The sequence below is a fragment of the Cricetulus griseus genome, chromosome 5, assembly GCF_003668045.3.
Source record: "Cricetulus griseus strain 17A/GY chromosome 5, alternate assembly CriGri-PICRH-1.0, whole genome shotgun sequence".
Lineage (NCBI taxonomy): Eukaryota > Metazoa > Chordata > Mammalia > Rodentia > Cricetidae > Cricetulus > Cricetulus griseus.
This window is the reverse complement of record NC_048598.1, coordinates 23,025,646-23,044,675: the sequence shown is the minus strand read 5'-3', so window position 1 is coordinate 23,044,675 and position 19,030 is coordinate 23,025,646. Positions and strand designations below refer to the sequence as shown.

General features: G+C 43.0%; 1 protein-coding gene across 1 annotated transcript; it reads right to left on the bottom strand.

The window, feature by feature from the left end:
• Window positions 1–1,317: 1,317 nt before the first annotated feature.
• On the bottom strand, window positions 1,318–11,968 carry Rgs4 (regulator of G protein signaling 4). Its single transcript, XM_027417085.2, is given in 9 exon segments — window positions 1,318–1,557; window positions 2,001–2,167; window positions 2,793–2,854; window positions 3,314–3,418; window positions 5,893–5,946; window positions 5,948–6,022; window positions 6,024–6,097; window positions 6,099–6,171; window positions 11,949–11,968. Coding segments are annotated over 9 exon segments (870 nt in total).
• Window positions 11,969–19,030: the final 7,062 nt, after the last annotated feature.

Genomic DNA, 19,030 nt, shown 5'->3' with positions numbered 1-19,030 from the left:
TTTCTCTGCTAGCCTCGATGTTTGGGGTAGGATGGACAAGGTCTTACCTCAAAGCAGAAAAGCAAGGAGGGCTTTTCAGTTTGGGAAAACTTCCTCCTTATAAAACAAAACCTTTCCAAGACGAAGCTTTGCTAATGTAGGCATGTAGCCTTGAGCCAGGCCATGGATCTGAAAGTGAACCACCAACCACAGTAAACTAAGGAGGCTCATCTGACAGTTGACACTCTCAGGGGGTGGGAATAGGCAAGCACCTTATCAAGAGAGGAAAGAAATAGGACAATCTTTAGGTCATAGCCTGTGGCTCACAAGAGGGATAGTCATCAAGGCCTGGACCTCTTTCCTTCATTCAGCTCAAATATCCCATCTCCCAACTCCAGACCAATCCAGCTGCTAATTGGCAGGCCCTGAGCACCTAGGCAAAGGAGGAAGGCCATCAGCATAGGGACTTCAAAGTGCCAGTCGTGATATTGATACAAGGCAGTTTTGTGTCAGCCAGTAGAGTTTCCAGAGTATTCACCCCCTAGTTTAGTGCTCAATGTGGAGGCTGTCATCAGTGCTTAAACATGAAGTCCTGATTATTCCCCATCAAGACCCAATGGTTTTACAGAACTTGTTTTCCACAAGTCAGTGTTCCTTTCTTAGCCCACATGGCAGTTAATTTCGTTTGCCCTGTTCAAACAAAGTATGAAGGACCAGAGATCAGAACATGCGTGGAAGCATGTATACATACTCCAATTTGAGCACCTAGGGTCTTTCCCATCTACTCTTGTAGAAATGTGTGTGCATGTGTGAATGTATACAGATATACATTCACATACATTTGGATACATAAGTACAATATATACAAAATGTATATGCATATATTATATATATTTAATATATACATATACACATACACCAATCTCACCTAAACATCGAGAATCTACAGGAAGTGCTGCTGGCTGACATTGCATGTGCACGTGTGGTCACATAAAGTGGACCAACCAACTAACTTGAGGTCAAACTGCTGGGAAGGGGAGGACTGCCAGCAATCTTTGAAAATCCACACCTACAGGGCTGTTACTTGGAGACTTGCTCACATGACACCCTTAAGGAAACTTGGGAACATTTGACATGAATTGGGTCATTTCCCAATGAAAACCCCAACACCGCAACTAAGTCTAGTTTTACATGGGAGTGACTCGCACACAGCAGGCAGCATGGACGCTAGGCTACAATGTGGATGAAGCATTGGTGCTTAATACAGATCAATATTTGGCCTCAGATTTTCCAGAGCATAGAGTCTTGGTATTTCTACTCTCTGCCTCGGTGTGAGAATTAGGCACACTGAGGGAATAGGGAGGCACAGTCTGCAGAACTCTTGGCTGCTTTCTGCTTCTCTACCCCGCAGCTAGAAGGACTGGTCAAGTCGAGATAGAATCGAGACTTGAGGAAGCGGCGGTAGGAATCCTTTTCCATCAGATTGAAAATCTTCTTCTGGGCTTCGTCAAAACAAGTTATCGTGGGCTCTAACATGTTGCGGCTTGTCTCCTCCCTTGTGCAAGAATCTAGGTTCACCTGAAGTACAAAGACCAAGGTTGTGTTAGATCTAGATCCCTGTTGAAGAGAGGAGGCTGAAGGCTTTTATACTCAACCAGAAATGGCAGGGAACCTTCCTTTATATTCCTCCCAGAAATGAAGCTCGGGACATTGGTTCTGCCCTGGCATATATGAGAATATAAAAGGTTTGTTCTGCTCTTAAGTGGGAAGAGCACTTTATTTTCCTTTACTGCCTTTCACATTGGAGAGATTTATGATTATATTTACTAAGGAGAACCATTGAAATCACATGAAAAAATTAACTTCTTTTCCTAATACATTTACTTGAAATGTTGTTCAGTTTGTAAAAATCTATCCCATTGTTTCATTTAACTAGGACATCTAAAGATTCCCCCGACACTGAATGCCACTCCTAGGAATCTTCACTAAGATCTAGAAAGTTCTCTGCCATGGAAACTTACCTCTTTCGTTGCTTGCACTGAGATGAATTCATTGTAGATCTTCTTGGCCTTGGGACTTAGTTTAGAAGGTGACTTGATTTTCTTGTACTCCTCACAGCTGATCCAGAAGTCAATATTCTCCTCACTGTATTCTGACTTCAGGAAAGCTTTGAAAGCTGCCAGGCCACCTGTGAGAGAGGACAAAGAGCCACAGTCACCACTCTGGCTGACTAGCTGGATAGAACACTTCAAATAAAGCCAAGGTACTCAGGAAGTCAAGTGTGAGGTGAAGAAACTCCCTCTTCATTCCCTTTTTGGAGGTCAAAGAGGGAAGCCCAAATTAATATTTGATATCTAGAAGATCCTATTTTATACAGGGATTTCTTCTCAAGATTGAATCATTTTACAAAGAACTGTAATTCTGAAATAGCTCTGTGGCTCCCAACTGCCAAAGTGGGTTTGAAATGAGAGTTGTGGTCCATTGTGCTAGAAGATCTCATTATATGAATCTTGTCTTTTGCCCTTTTGTCTATGCAATGGGAGGGATGGTTTTCTTACTGATGATCCAGATTTTTCCTGAATACACTTTCCATTGAATTTGACAATGCTCGGAAACATATCAGCTATAAAACTAAAATGCTCAGACCTGATTTTGGAAGACAGAGGCAACCCAGGCCTTCTTTGCAGTCCCCTCTAAATTGACATGCTAGGAGATGACTTTGCCTAATACAGAGTACTGCTGTCCTCATCCTGTCCCTCTCTCTGTGTGGATGTGCTTATTTTGTGATGAGAGAAAGAGGTATGGTTACTTACATTCATGGCTGATCAGGTTTTCCAGTGATTCAGCCCATTTCTTGACTTCTTCTTGGCTCACCCTGAAGATAATACAGAAAAAAGAATGATTCAAATACATATCATGGAACTGAAGCAAAAACAAAAATCTAAGATGAGATATGATCTATTGTTTACTAGGATACCTTTTTCATAAAATATGTAGAGATTTAAAATCTAATTATGATTGCCACGAAAATGGAGCCCCCATCTCTCTCTCTCTCTCTCTCTCTCTCTCTCTCTCTCTCTCTGTGTGTGTGTGTGTGTGTGTGTGTGTGTGTGTGTGTTGTAAGATCTTGTTATAAATCTCAGGTTGGTCTTGAACTCATGATCCAAGTGCTGAAATTATAATTGTGTGCCCTCACCTTGGAAATGGAGGCCATCTTAATCCAAATCTGGCTCAACTAAGGGCCTGCCTTCCTGGCAATCACTCTTCTTGTGCATCATCTCTATCACTAGACAGTTAATACCCAATAGCACCTCACCAAAGCCATTTCTCTCACCTCTGGCAAGTGACAACTTTGTCCTTCTTGCTGTGTGAAGAGCTGTGTTCACAGGAATCAGACTTTTGCAGCAGGAACCCCAGCCGGTGTTTCATATCCTTTGCACTGCAAGAAAGAAGACAAGAATTGACATGAAAAACAGATTTCTTTAAAAGAGAGACTTGTGGGTGCTTGAGAGTCCATGACAGCTGTGTGGGTCAGAAGCAGCTTCCTTAGGGGAGCTGCAGGAGCATGAACTCCCAGGAGAAGATTGCTTTGTGTCTGCCTCTGACCTTTGATATCTTTGGTGAAACAGTGCTAATAAGTGGCTGCTCTTTTGAAATGCATGCAGAAACTGCAAAACATGACACCTTCTCCTTATGGAACATTTCCTCCAGCAAGCTATGGAAGCACCTCAATAAACTGAAAATGAGTTCAGCCAGCCTTGAGTGTGGTAGCCAAGCAGTTCCTAAGCATGTGTGTGTGTGTGTGTGTGTGTGTGTGTGTGTGTGTGTGTGTGTGTACCCATGTGTGCGCATGTGCCCACATGTACAGAGCATAAGCTTATGTGTGTATCCCTGAAAAGAGGAGCAGAAATGACACAAATGCTCAGGCTGAAAGCTGAGCCCCATCAGGCTTGTTTCTAAGCAATCTCCAACAAAAGCAATAAAAGAGAGAGAGAGAGAGACAGACAGACAGACAGACAGACAGACAGACAGATAGAGAGGGGGGTGGGGAGAGAAGAAAAACCTGCATTACACAGAGATGCACACTAGAAAGGTCTTTGAGGCTTTGGGATAGGAGAAGCAAGACAGAGTCATCACTGAGGTGAGTAATTATTTAATTAGAGCAGTTTCCAGTTTACTGCCACCATTTAATAGGCAACCAGGGTATAGCAGAGTTTCTGACTACTTAAACTTCCAGCTCAACTCCGTCGTTCTTTCTTGATAGTTTTTTATTATTATTGTTATCTCTTTTATTACAGAAGCCATGAAATAGTTTAAGAAAAATGGTGTTCCCAAGGCAACAAAGAATGAGTTGTTCTTGCCTGGAAGGTAAAAAAGAAGGGTGCTGCACAGTGGCATTTTAGGGTGGATGCTGCCACAACAGTAGCTTATCAGTGGATTTTCTCAGCACTGTTCTTGGGCTGCCCTTTAAGTAGTACTTTTCCATCCCTCACAAGGCTGTCTTCCTTTCTCTTTTTCCTCAGCTTCTGACTGATGACAAAGTCCTCCCCAGTGACAGCAAGATAAAATCACCAGAGCTGGGACGGTTCTAAAGTGATGCTTTGCATGCATTGCAATCCAGCCCAAAGAGAAATGACCTCCTATCTCTGTGTGCTGCCTCTGCCTGAGCCCCAGCAGCTGCTGCTAACACTAACAAAATAAGTGCATTTCTAAAAGAGCTGAAAGTATGCTTGCCAGTACCTTGTATCACAACAGAATCATAAAAATAAAAACAAAAGTGACATCAGAAGTCACTGGAGGCAGGTAACCTGGATGGGGTCCTTCCTCTGCCACCACCAATCATGTGACTTGAGCACATAAGACCCCCAGCAACCCCTTGCACTGAAGATGAGAGCTGCTTAGCCTTTTACATGCTTCCTTCCATCTGTCCACAAAACTATTTGTTGGAGGCAAACCTAAGTCCTGACACTCTTAAGTTCTGCATGGCTAATTTTATATAATGTGACAGGAGCTTGGAATTGCTCACTTCAGTTAACTCCGGGACTTAAGAGTGAAGGTGAAAAGGCATCTGCTGCCTTCTTGCTCTCCTCCAGATGCCCTCCCTTTTTAAAAAAGTGATTGATGTGTTTATACTCCTGAATGGTAGAATGTGGGGAAGGCAGGCTCAGTAACACACAAATGCTATGCTTTGGGGAGGGGGGGTAGGAGGAGTTGGTAAACCCACAGAGGGACCCACTTATGATCTTTAATTTCAAGAGAAAAGCATGTAATACACACTAGCCTCCTGTTTTATTTTAAACCAGCTACTATGTAAGTGCTCTGTGAAATGATTTATTCATACCCTTAAAAAAAAGACACGGGGTGCCTCTAAAACTTTAAGCTGATATGTTACAATCAGTATTTATTTCTCAGCCACCTCTCGCATCAACAGCTGGAGTTGGGGTAGAGAGATAGGATCTGGTTTGGAAAAGCCTCTCTTATTCTCACACTTGCTTGTGTGAAGGTAGAGATGGGGACTGCAGAATGCCACAAAAAGCCTCCTAACAATGTTTCCAAACTTCCTTCTGGGGTTTCTTCCCCCACACAAGAACTAGTGTGTTATCAGAGAGCCGTAATTCTGGGTGCTCAGCAATGTTCAAACAGGGACAAGAATCACCAAAAAGAGTGCAGATACATTCCAAACCTCCTATTGCTTTGTAATCCAAACGTCTTGACTAAAGGACCAAGCTTAGAAGTCAGAACCAGTCTCCAAACTAAAGGCATGCGAAATAAAACACACGGGAAGCAGCATCTGAGGATCCTGCTCCCTAAATCAAAGTGTCTGGATAGTCCTAGAGAGAAGCTATTGCAAAGCATGCAAGTCACTGAGAAAGTCTATGCAGAACTTTAGCCAGTAACAGAAAGCAATCTTACCTCCTCAGGCAGGAAGCCGGCAGACCTGCAAGCCCTTTGCACATCGTGTTTAACTGTGGGATTCGCAGCGAGGACAGAAAGGCAGCAGAAGGAGTGCTGGTTTCTATTTTGAGCACAGTAGCTTCTGCTAGGCAAAGATGCGGCCAGAATCCTCGGAGCCTCTAGCTCCCAAGCCTGTAGGGGTCTCTTTTATAGCCCAGCCACGCGCCGGGCAGCCAATCAGAAGGCAGGTCTGCGGGCTCAGCTCCACTGGCGGCGCTTTGCCTCTCCAGAGAGCCCCTAGAAAGGGTGAGGAAGAAAGGGCTGACGCATCAGGGATGCAAAGAGACCGAGCAGAGAGAAGCCGTTTGCAAAGGAGGCATATAGAAAATGAGGTTTGTCTTAACGTCTCCGCTAACGTGTGAAGTTCTAGATTTGTAGGCAGGGGAATATAGAGTCCATGGTGCTGAAAACTATGGGGCTTTTTCGTTGACTTGTAAAAAACGATGTTTAAGGAAGCTGCCTCCCGGAAAGAAAGGAACCAGCAAGAAAGTCTTCAGCTTGTCTTGCGACTGACTCTCAATACACTTTTCCCTTTGGATTAGAAATATATTCTGTGCAGTCTAAGGTGCAGTTGGTAATAAGGTCATGGTCTCTAGGCAGTGATCTGTGGAAGTAGCCTGTCTGATTGGTAGGCACAGAGGATGTGTGTGGATGGCACACAGCTATAAGCACGGCAGCAAAGCAAAACCAGCCAAAGGAAGATAAACCCGGTATGTCTGTAATCAACTTGACTTTGAGACATTCCTAAATATGTCATTAAGAACAAAATTCAGCCTGGCTTTGACATTCTCTCTTGAAGGAGCTTGCCTAAGACAACAGCTGAAGACCAAAGCAGGGGGGGGGGCGGCAGATGAACCATTAGACACCAACTCTCATTGCAGCTGAGCTTATATCTTATGTAACTCTAAGTATTTATTATTCAAAAAAAAAAGAGGAGAGAAGATGCAGCAGGCAGAAAGGTATGTAGCTTGCCCTGAATACTAACAGGCTGGGGACCAGTGGAAGAATGCCCATCCCTGCTGGTGCTTCTGAACTCCAGAGCATCTTTCTCATTTAATATCATGGGTTGAATTCTTCAGGCTCATGAGAGTATATGACATCTTGCGATCATGGCTCAAATACCCACATCTGCATTACAAAGGGACCATTTTCACATTGGAAAGCTGTGACTGGAAAGAAGAAATTTATTTCAATGTCTGACCATAACAGCTTTCATCTTTAAGTTCACACGGGTCATAGTCCAGGGACCTGGAATTTACACACAGAGACATCACTGCCCTTCAGTCTCTTTGGCTGAGATCAAGGACAAAACAAGACCTCAGATGATGTGCACAAAGAATGAAAAGTACCGATAGATTGGTTTCTCGAAAAGGTACCAAGGATATAGAAGGGGAAATAGAAACATGTAATGTTCCTCTATATTCTGGACTAGAAAGGTTGCTCGCCCAAACATTCCATCCCTTTTTATCCAGACACCCCTATGCATATCTTCCTTGGCTAGCAGGGTACAGAGATGGCAGGCAAATATTAAAGAGGGAACTAGGTATGTCAATACAGGGAAAGCCCCCAGCCTTCTCCCACGAAGACTGAAAAACACTTACTAAATTGGTCACTGAAGACCTCTCCTTGAGTTCTAACGTGAAACATAGGAAGGTTGTTAGCTGTCCTTGGTGGCGGTGTGGGAGGGATCACAGTGTAAGAAGAAGTGGGAGAGACCTCCGACCCGGGGTACAGTCAGAACTTGCATCAGAAAAGCTCAGTTAAAGGGGAGGGACTGCTACACCACAGAGAACCAGAATGTTCTTTCTTTACCTCAGCACCTAAGACAGGGATCACTCAGACAATTGGATTTTGGGAACACCAGTGGAAGAGTCAAAAAGCTGCACTGATGCTCGAGAAAGTTCCAAAGTGGGAACATTTTGTCTTAGATCTAGAAGGAAAGAATCGTGACATCAGTTAAGCAGAAGTCACTGTGATGCGTGAACTGAATGACTTTAAGGACCACACCATCTAATACCCTTATCTCATCAAAAGGTAACTCAAGTTCCTGAGACGCAAAGGAACTCTCCAAAAGCCATAGCTGGCTGTTAACAGCACAGGATGCAGACCGAGGTATCTTGACACTAGGTTGTGTAGACTGTCCACTGAGCTGTCCTGTCATTCAATGGTCTTATCAAATGAGATAAACTATGTACATAAAAATGTCCCTAAACTGCAGAGTGCTTGGTAAATATTTTTTTATTGTCAGATTATACATAGCAGATAATAAACCTCAGTGTTAATTTTATCCATTTCATTCAAGGATCTCTGTCTCTCTCCCTCTCCTTCTCCACCTCTCTTTCTCTCCATCCCTTCCTCCCTCCCTCCATTCCCCTCCCCCCTCCAGATTCCTCTCATTCCATACAAGCAGGAGCTATTGTACACTCTCTGACTGCTTCTCTGAAAAAAAACCAGTTCTTTAACTATTTTCTCTGTCCAGGCATATCATCCATTTCTTTGACTCTCCCTTGCTTGCCTAATAGTTTTAATACTTTCATAGAGCATTTGAAAAGCTCCCCACAAATTAGCTCATCTTTTACTATGGGACCTGCTGCTTGTGCTGAGGAGGCGGGACTGGCACATCATGATACCCTGACAAAAGCCCACCTCCCCTCTCTGACAGGAACAACACATCAAATCCTATTATCTAGTGGTTTGTCATCCCTGCATGATTCTTGTGTGGACGGGTTTTCTCTCAAAAGATCTATTTTGTGTGCATTCACTTAGCACACATCTTCCCAGCAGCTCCTCTCACACTGTGAGTAAACAACACAGCCTCCGCCCTCGTGGAGCTCTCAACTCAGTGGACAGTCAGAAAAGCATCAAAGGCAGGTGGTTCCAAAGGTTTGGCCCACACCAGGAAGAAAAGACATGACAGAGGGCAATCGGAGGGCAAATAGGCTTTTTTTTCTTTTTCTTTTCTTTTTTTCTTTTTTGCCAAAGTGACTGGTAAAGCCTAGAAAATAATAGTCCAGAAGTGAAAATACATTTTACTTAAGCCAAGGAAGAGCAGAGTGACGTAAGGGGCAGTAGGCCAGGTGATGGACAACAAGGGTGCAGAGGCTTGGATCCGAGGTGCAGATGGAAGCTGGATGCTGCAAGGATTTGGGCGCTGTGGTCAGGAAGCTGGGCTGAATCTCAAAGTGCAAAGATGAGATGGACGTTGGAGCCGATCATGCTGGCTGCTGGGGGAGGAAGGGCTAAGGTGTGTAAGCAGGAAGATTAGCAGAGTGAGCAGGTTGAATGCCAAGCAATTAGTTTCTACAACACAAAATGGAGGCTTATTTCCGAAATTAGTATTTCTTAGACACCGGAGAAAGGATTCTGTTAGGCCCCAGTGGCTTAAATAGGAATCAGAAATGGTTTATGCCTCTCAGCAGCTCACCCGATGGTGGGTAAGAAGCGTGAATCACTGGGAGTTTTAATGTTAAATGCACTTATTACAAACTTGTTCAGTATCTACAGGCTTGTAGGAAAACTCTGGGAGATGAAGAATAAACCCAACCTTTGGAACTTGAATGGTTTTCACAAAAGATATGGGTGAGGGATGGATAGAGGCACACCTGTTACACAAAGAAGCCAAGATCGTTATGATTTAGGAGACAATAATAACTATTAATTTGTTTGGTCATTAGTTGTTCAAGACACTATTTAAGCATTTTATAACATTTGTCTCATGTTTTTCCTATAATCCTTCATGAAAGAAAGGGGTCCTCATGGAGGACTTTGCTAAGGTTTCACATCTGAGTATTGGTAATGGTGTGCCAGCTCAGGCAATCTGATTCTCAGGTCCCGGTATTGCCATCCATGATATCATAGCCATGTAAGATGAAGAAAAGTGGACTGTTTGGAGATCGGAGAGAGTTCCTGGATTTCTTAGGGTCAGATCCTGGGCCTTGGTAGGTCTAACGACCTAGGCCCAGCCATCGATCCTCTATGCACACTTAACAAGGATAGTGAAAGGCAAAGAAAGATCCATGCAGTGTGACCACATTGGAAGAAGAACAAATAAAGAAATCCAGTGAGCAACTCAAATCCTTGCTGAGTCTTGTCATGTGGTTTAGGTTTAAATACAGGACAACCGTACTCAAGGTATGGTTCTGCCAAGCCATTGTCTTGGCTCCCACCGCTTCAAGGTGGTTTGACAAAGTGTCAGAACTATGTGAAATCTCTTCCTGGGAGACAAATTCCACCTCTAACTGGCACCAGGCTTCAGCTTTTTTCTTTTTCTAGCATGAGGCTGGGGGGGGGGGATTTCCAAATTCTTGGGACTCATTGTCTCAATAATCTGATAGCCAAAGGGAAGGGCACAAGTGTCTCTTTAAATGTCATCATTTCTTACAGGAAGGATAGTATCATTATTATCGTTATGTAGTCATGGTTGCCTCTTTGGGAGAAAAGCACAGGGAAATGAGGCTGTTTGGGAACTCTTCTTTGATAGCTAGTCTTAAAGGCTACTGGGGATGAATGTGGGGACCAAAGGGAAGCCATGAAAGATGCTTGGTTGTTTGTTTGATCACTCTGAGGGCCGTAATTTATTTGATGAAGGTCTAAGATGGCCAAAGTATTGATCCTGATCAAATTAGTGTTCAAGCAAGAATTTGGGAGCCACAGAAATATTGGATGGGAGAAAAGCAACACTGAAAGAGCCTGTACTGAAAGTGATGCTGACAATAGTCTCCAGTCAGGCTGTGAGACTCAAATGGAGCCATGCACAGAAGAGAGCTCCTTAAGCTTTGGACTGCCGCTCACCTGGGAGGAACTGTTGACAAGAGGTACAGAGAGCGGCTTCCTACCATGCCACACAAAGTCACACAGCAGCATAGGAGCTGTGTGTACAGGTAAAATTTGAAATCCCCTAGGCTTGGTTCCTGGTGAACAAAAGAGAAACTTCAAGTATCTGTGTGATCTAGAACAAGGAAATAAGCCACCGTGGCAGGTCTGGCTTCCATCAGACCTAAAGAGGGGGTTGTTGTTCCTTGTGGGCAGGTTGAGGTCCAGAACTCAGTGTTAGGCTGTATTTGCTCTGTCTCAGATTACAATTTCCTCTAAGCTGTGAGAAAACCCCTTCTCTCTTTATTGTTTCCTGCAGTGGCCCTGACATCAGTGAGGGTTCATGATTATTAGTTTTTCAGGATCAAAAGCAAACAGATCAGGTTGGAAAGGGCCCAAATGCCAGGAAGACACACAGGGACTTTCCCAGTAGGGGTGGCTTTTGGGAAGCATGTCTGACTCTGCAACCACATGCAATAAACCAGGGACTTTGACCCCGACACTTGACAAGAGCAGGTGACAAATCACTCTGAAGGGAGAGAAACACACTTAACTAGCGAGGGGACAAAGCCTTTCTTTTCCAAGAAGTGGAGGAAGAGCCAAAACAACCTTATTCCAAAGATTTTTATCTTTTTTCCAAAGTGCTTAGCCCAAGATAGAACAGCAGTTTCATAAGAGTTCATTTGCATTGTGCAGGTGGAAAGAGACAGTATGTCATTCTAAGTGCTTGAACCTCACCGAGAGGTAGACCTACTTTCTAATTCTAGCTCCTCCATAGATTGGCTGGGGGATGGAGGCAGTGCAGAGTAACCTTTTTGATCTTCACTTTCCCTTGTGGCTTGGATTCCTGCTTGTCCATCTGTAAAAGTTTTAACATCTTAGCTTGATATTTTAATAATTTGACCCACTTGCCATCTATCCATCCACTCTATGTGAACTGAGTCTTGTGCATGCAATGGGTTTGACGTAACCCGGGTCATGTGTTACAAGATCTCCACACACTTCTTCAGTATCAGTTGCTGTCCTTATTTTGACTCTCAAGGTTTAGATTTTTAAGTGTGGCTGGGCCTGGGGATCATAACTCAGTTGGTAGAATGCTTGCCTAGTATGCATGGAGCCCTGGGTTTGGAGACACAGCACTTGGGAAGTGGATGAAAGACGATAAGAAGTTCAAGGCTGTCATTGAAGGAAACAGTTCTCACCTCAAAGGAACAGAGGACATGGTTGATCCAGGAGCAAGATATAAGTGACCATGGCCTGAGAACATGGATTTAGGTCACACCAAATAAAATGCTCCAATATGGAAGCAGTTTGGTGCGTGTGTGTGTGTGTGTGTGTGTGTGTGTGTGTGTGTGTGTGTGTGTGTGTGTGTAATAAAGAAAGCTAAATCAAGGCACTTAAAAAATACAGTAGAAACAACTTCTTTCCAGGGATTCTTGTTCCCAGGGTCATTCTTGATTTCATAGTTAGTTCAAGGCCAGCCTGGAATAAATGAGAGAAAAAAAGTATGATTGATATCCAAACATCAGGAAAATGCTGACTATGGAACAGTCCAGGGATGATTTTACTGTGGGGTGGAAAAATACCTCAGAGGCAGCCAGGGAATAGCTTACAGTGTCTGGCCAGTCAAAAGGACAGATTATGAAGATAAGGAAAGGAAACAGAATGGAGGCTGGAGCAAATCTTGTACTTGGCCTTTCATGCCCTTGCAGTGTCAGACCCCTTAAGGCCAGCTGTGGCTTCTCCTTTAACTCTACCCCAAATATTCCAGTTAAAAGTCAACTTTTCAATCAGGCTATTATACTCTCTAGGAACTTATGAAACATACTGTTTTTGGTTTATACATCCATGTTTTTATCATCTCCACACACTAGTGAATTCTTCAAACACCTTTGGCCTCTTTTGTACAGTGACAACTTTCAGTGATTTCTTGACACCAAATGACTTAGAATATTTTTAGCATTAATGGTGCCACTTGAAGTAGTATGCCACCCTCTCCTTGGGTAGCTGATTTAAGGTTTGTCACTCTTTCAAAGATGCCTGTCTCTGGAGTTTGTTCCAAATAGCAGTATAATTTTTTTAATTGCAAGTCAAAGCTCCTAAGTTTTGTGACGCATGAGTAGATTGTACACTACAGTGTCCAACTTAGCTTAAAAGAGAAAATCAGGCTAACTAGAGATTCTGCCTTTAAAGATAGGTGGACTAACTCTGCAGGAAATGAGACACACCCAGAGAGAATAGCTGGCACTTAAAAAGAAGTAAAGGAGGCCTGGGGGTATGGCTCAGTGATAAAACACTTGCTAAGTTCACTCTGGGCCACGGATTCAATTCAAGCATCTTCCCTGGTGATGATCTGTATCATCAAGATGGTCTTTCTTTGATGCTCAATAACCATACGGGCAACTACAGCTAGAAATATTAGACGGAAAATTACAGAAGTAAACATTTTAAGTCGCACACTGCTCTGGGTAGCACAATAAAGTCTTGTGTTATCCCTTCCTGTCTTGACTGGGACATGATTCACCCCTTTGTAGAGCATGTATAGGATTACACACTACCCACCCATTAGACAGTGACCATCTCAGTTTTCAAGATAGACTGCCATAGAATCCCTGTGCTTGTGTCCAGCTAATCTTTATTTTACTTAATAATTCCTAAGTTCCACAATAATATTTAAAAGACTGCAGCAGGTCACAAAGCATTGGAGAACAGTTCAATTCTGATTCTAGGTGGCAGCTGCAGGACATACAGGCATATATACCATCTATGCAGCATTTAGTGCTATCCATCTTTTCAGGCACCTGCCACACATATTGGGACAATATCTTTGGGATTAGGAATTGTTGCCCTACTGTTATAAGCAGCAAAGCCACACCCTGACTTTTCAGTGTCTTTGTGACACTGTTATTCTATTTTCTCCATCAGTTCTGGGATCTGAATTTTCTTTGTTCATATTTTTATTTTTGTTTTTTTTCATTTGTTATTAATTTAATTTTTTACATTCCAATCTCAGTTTCTCCTCCCTCCTCTCCTCCTAATCCCCACAAGCCCCCACCACCTCACATCTGTTCCTCGGAGAGGGTAAGGCCTCCCCTAGGAAGTCTACAAAGTCTGTCCCATCGTCTCATTGAGACAGGACCAAGGCACCTTTCTATCTCCCCCCCCCCCCCCCCGCCCAACACCCCGGTGTCTAGGCTAAGCAAGGTATCTCTCCATATAGAATGGGCTCCACTTAGTTTGTGCATTAGAGTTAGATAGATCTTGGACCCACTGCCAGTGGCCTCATATATTGTCCCAACTACACCATTGTCGCCTATATTAACGGAGTCTAGTTCGGTCTTATGCAGGTTCCTCATTTGTCAGACCTGAGTCAGTGATCTCTCACTAGCTCAGGCCAGCTGATTCTGTGGGTTTTCCCATCTTGGTCTTGACTCCTTTGTTCATATTAATGCTCTTCCCTCACTTCCATTGTGCTCCAAGAGCTTGGCCCATTGGTTAGTTGTAGATTTCTGCATCTGCTTCCATTTGTTTCTAAAAGAGGGTTCTGGCTTCTCTGTGGTTGTGGATTGTAGGCTGGGTATCATTGCTTTATTTCTGGTATCCACTTAGGAGTGAGTACATCCTGAAACTGGACACACTCTTGACTCTACCTCTGCCAAATACACTAAATTTTAACATTTCAAACTTTGGCCCCTTCTCTAGATTCACATTGCTCTGTTGCTTTTAGCAACTCGGGCTTCAAATATAGCAAAGTGTAACTTTTAAACTACCTTCCAGGTAGGCATCAAGATGTGTTTGTTTTCTCCCTGCTTCCAAGACAAAATACCTAAGATAAAGAACTTAAAGAAAGATCTACTTAGAGGCATGATTTTAGAGGGTTCAACCACGGTCATTTGGTTCCAAGGTTTCCAGTCCTAAGGTCAGGTGGAATCATCATTTTGAAGAGCAAACTACTCACCACAAGTCACCAGGAGCAGAGAAAACAAAGAGGAAGGGTCAGGAACACCATACACCATACACCATACTAACCAACTTCCTTCAACTAGACTCCACCTGCTCATTGTCTGTTTAGGAATAATGAACTCATCATTGATGAAGTCTAGTAATCTAATCTTGTCTCAGCAATGCCACAGATGGTAGCTAAGCCTTTCATACATGTCTTTGAGGGGGTGTGTTATATTCAAAACATAACAGTTGTTTTTCCACTTTAAAACAGAGGCCTGAGTCACAATGAAACCAATAACCTACATAACAGCTACATAGCTGAGAAAAGCGTAGCTCAATACTATAGCTGGGCTACTGGTTTTCCGAGGCCACGCTGATAACCCTCAGCATTAGGTTAAGACTCATCCTTGTCTCCTGTGTGTTCAGCTCTATTGAGAGTTACTATGCGCCTACGACATTCATTCTTCCTTCAGACATGCAAGGTGATAGAGTCAACCTTACCCATGTTAGGGAATTAGCTCCCCCATTTTGCAATGAGTTTAATGGGTTAGGCCATCTGGCTTCCAATGACACGAAAATAACTGCAACAAAATCAAAGTAGAAGTAAGATCAGAAGGCAGGGGCAATTCCATGGCACACATCCTGCCATATCTACTACTTTCAGCAGATAAACCCCCTGGAGTAAAAACCTTTAGGACCTCCATGCTTTTTTTAAGCATCAGATAAAGAAACACAGATATGAGATCCGAAGAAAACAAACTCATCTGAGGAGGACTTACAGAATTCTCTCCCTTGCTTCTGTACTGAGAATCTCCCCTCTACCCCCCCCCATAGCACCTACTGTCACACTCAGCTTCAAACATTTCCTAAGGTCCTATGAAATAAAAGTCATTTCATAGCCCAGTGCCACCTCAGCTAGAGCATGCAAGGGCCATTTCTATATTAATTTCCAATCCCTTGTCAAATGTCCTGGAGTATTTTTTAAGTGATTTCTTACACTTGAATAATTTTTAGCTGGGAGAAAACACATCCTCCATTTTATACTCCCCAGTTCAGAGCTGGTCAAAGCTCTGTGTAGACACAACTCTGCATCTTTCGGGTCTGCCAAGGCTGCTGTGGGACTTAATTCACCTATACCAAGCTATAGGAGCAGCTGCCTCTTGTTTCAGAGAAAATAACAGCAGTGGAAATAACATAATAGCATGGGGCTAACCTAGAAATATGATAGGGCTGTCCTACAATTCACAGCTCATGTGTTCTGATTGTTTATGCCGGAGTGTTGATGGGCTTAAGGTGAGTCACAAAAATGGTCTTAGCCATTTCCTCTTAAAATAACCCATCCATTTCTGAAACACTTCACAGGCTGTGAAGCACTTTTTCCTACATTATCTCATTTGCCTTTCGCATCAAACTCAACATGTACAAATTGCAATAATTTCCCTCTCTCAAAAATACTCCACCCTCAGGGCCCTCTGTTACCGTAACTCTCCCCCCCCCAGTACCAATAATGTTCCTCACCCTGTTCCTCCTCTCCATCCCTTGCCACACTAGTTTAAACCTTCCTTACTTGTCCTTCAGAACAGATGTGACCACTTCTTTTGTTAAGTAGAAATACTATTGCCTCGAATGAAGTCATTATCCAGAATATCAGTTTTCAGTATAGAGTGCAACGGAACCCAGAGAAAAGGAAGGAAAGATATGTATCTTTTTATCCTCCAAGAACATCTCCAGAAGGGCTTAGGGTTTATTAGAACATAACTACATCCACTCGTTTACCTATTTATTTCCTGTGTCTGTATCTCGTTTTGTATTATAGAGCCATAGCTGCATAGTCTTAACACAGACCATATGACTCCAAAGGCAAAATTACTTCACCTTTAATCCTTGGAAATGTATACATATTATCCTCCCCGGCCTTCCATGTTACTTCTCTTTCAAACTCACTTAACAAACCATAGTCATACTATGCTTCTGGAAATTAATGCTGCTAATTTTCTTCAAAATAAAGATGGAATTTCTTACCCTAATCTAACAAGATATGACATCCAAGTACCACTGATATTTAATTCCCTGGCAGTCCACAAACACTCAGCGATATTTGGTTTGATCTCTCAATGGCCTATAATTCCCTACACTTAAGTCATTTTTATCTAGGAAAAAAATGCCAGGAAGAAATGCTTCCTTCATTCTAGCTTCCCAAGTTCAAGGCCACTCTATCATCAAAGTCAAATGCTCCCAAAAAGAGAGAGTTTCGTGAGCACTCAGTTAAAAGGAGCTTGCTTCTTTAATTTCTTTTTTTATACTTTAAATTTCTTTTTTTACATTTTTAAATTTTTTATTTAAAATAGAAACAATCTTATTTTACATATCAATCCCAGTTCCCTGTCCTTCCCACCCTCCCATGCCTACACCCCATCCCATCCCATCCCTCTTCTGCTCCCCATGGAGGGTGAGGCCTTCCATGGGGATCATCAAAGTCTGTCACATCATTTGGGGCAGAGCCTAGACCCTCCCCCGTGTGTGTAGGCTGAGAGAGTAACCACTATGGCAAATGGGCTCCCAATGTCCATTCGTACACTAGGGATAAATACTGTTCCACTACCAGAGGCCCCATAGACTGCCCAGGTCCCCTAACTGACACCCACGTTCAGGGGGCCTGGTTCTGTCCAATGCTGGTTTCCGAGCTGTCAGTCTGAGGTCTATGAGCTTCCCCTTGGTCAGGTCAGCTGTTTCTGTGGGTCTCCCCAGCATGGTCTTGACCCCTTTGCTCATCACTCCTCCCTCTCTACAACTGGATTCCAGGAATTTGGCCCAGTGCTTAGCTGAGGGTCTCTGCTTCCGCTTCCATCTTGCTTCTTTAATTTCAAACATGTACTTTAGTCACTTCAGACCTAGTGATATTGAGAAACTTCCAATGCACAGTCTGATCATACTATTATGCCTCCTTTTGTTATCCTAGGGACTTACTTGTGACCAGAGGCTGATTCTGTTGCATTTTCTGGTGCTTACAGGTGTCTGGTATGCATGCTTAAACAGGCTCAAGCTAAAGAGAAGATGAATGAGAAAATCTGTGGAGAATGTGTTATTAAATAACTACGTTTTACAGATTCCAAGACTCAGAAATAAGATTAGTTTTAGTGAGAATAACAGATTGTGCTGTGGTGCACATGCACACACACACACACACACACACACACACACACACACACACACAAACATGCACACACGCACACACGCACACATACATGTGGGCCTTATATCTTGTTAATATTGCATGTGGTTTTCTATTAAGTATGGCTGTATTCACTGCTAGTCTTGACTGCTTGACTGTAAAGCTCATGTCTGGAATATTGCAGGTATTCATGGCAGAGAAGGAGAAAACATAACAAATTACACTTTGGAGGCTTCTGTGGAGAAGGGACACACTTCTGTTTATATTTCATTTACCAAAGTTAATGTCAAAGAGCTGTAAGTAATGGTGATATTCCTCCTAAATGGGTAGCAAACATAACAAAGTCAATGATAAGGAATTTTAACAATGTATCAAAAATCACACTATCAAGTGATAGAATAGGGACTTGAAAAGCAATCCAGTTTTCTCTCTTTATACTTCGTCAAAAAGCAGAGGGTCCGGAGCTGGGATGTCCAAAAGCAACTGTGTTCTAGCCATTTGAACTGACCTGACTTGCCAAGACCTTCAAAAGGGAAAGAATAGCGAAGATAAGAGCCTGCTTAAGGTCACTTCTCTCGGCATATCATCTGTACCGGAGCAGCAGCATCCACTGTGGCCATAGAAGGAAATACAGGAAGTGACAGCTTCAGCTACTGTTGACTGCCTTTAAAGGATGCTAGAAGCGATGAGAATGCTGGAAATGGCACAAAGCTCTAACCCCATTACCTGGACTCTAAGTTCCAATACCAGCAATCAGGAGCCCAAAGGCCTTGGGAAGTTTGGCACAGGGACTAATGGGGCATAGAGAAAGCTAAGGATGACTTCGCTCACATTTGTCTTTTAAATTTCATTAATTTTCCCATTGCTGGAAAATTTACTTGAATTTTGAATTTAGTTTTTGTGAGTAGAGCTTTTTTTGAGTACTGAACAGTCCATGAATGGATGTCTGCTGATCCAGGTGGCATGGGAGGTCCATGGAATAGAATAAAATAGATACAGCCCATGGTTGCTGTATACAATACAGACATTAAGTAACAACACATCTCTTCAAGGTTATCAAACCCTGAGAAGGAGGAAAAGCTGAAGGAGGCATGTGAAAGGAGTCTTTGGATTCCCTTTGTCTGTATATTTGAGGTTCTCTCGAAGCATCTGAGGGCCTGGCTTCTA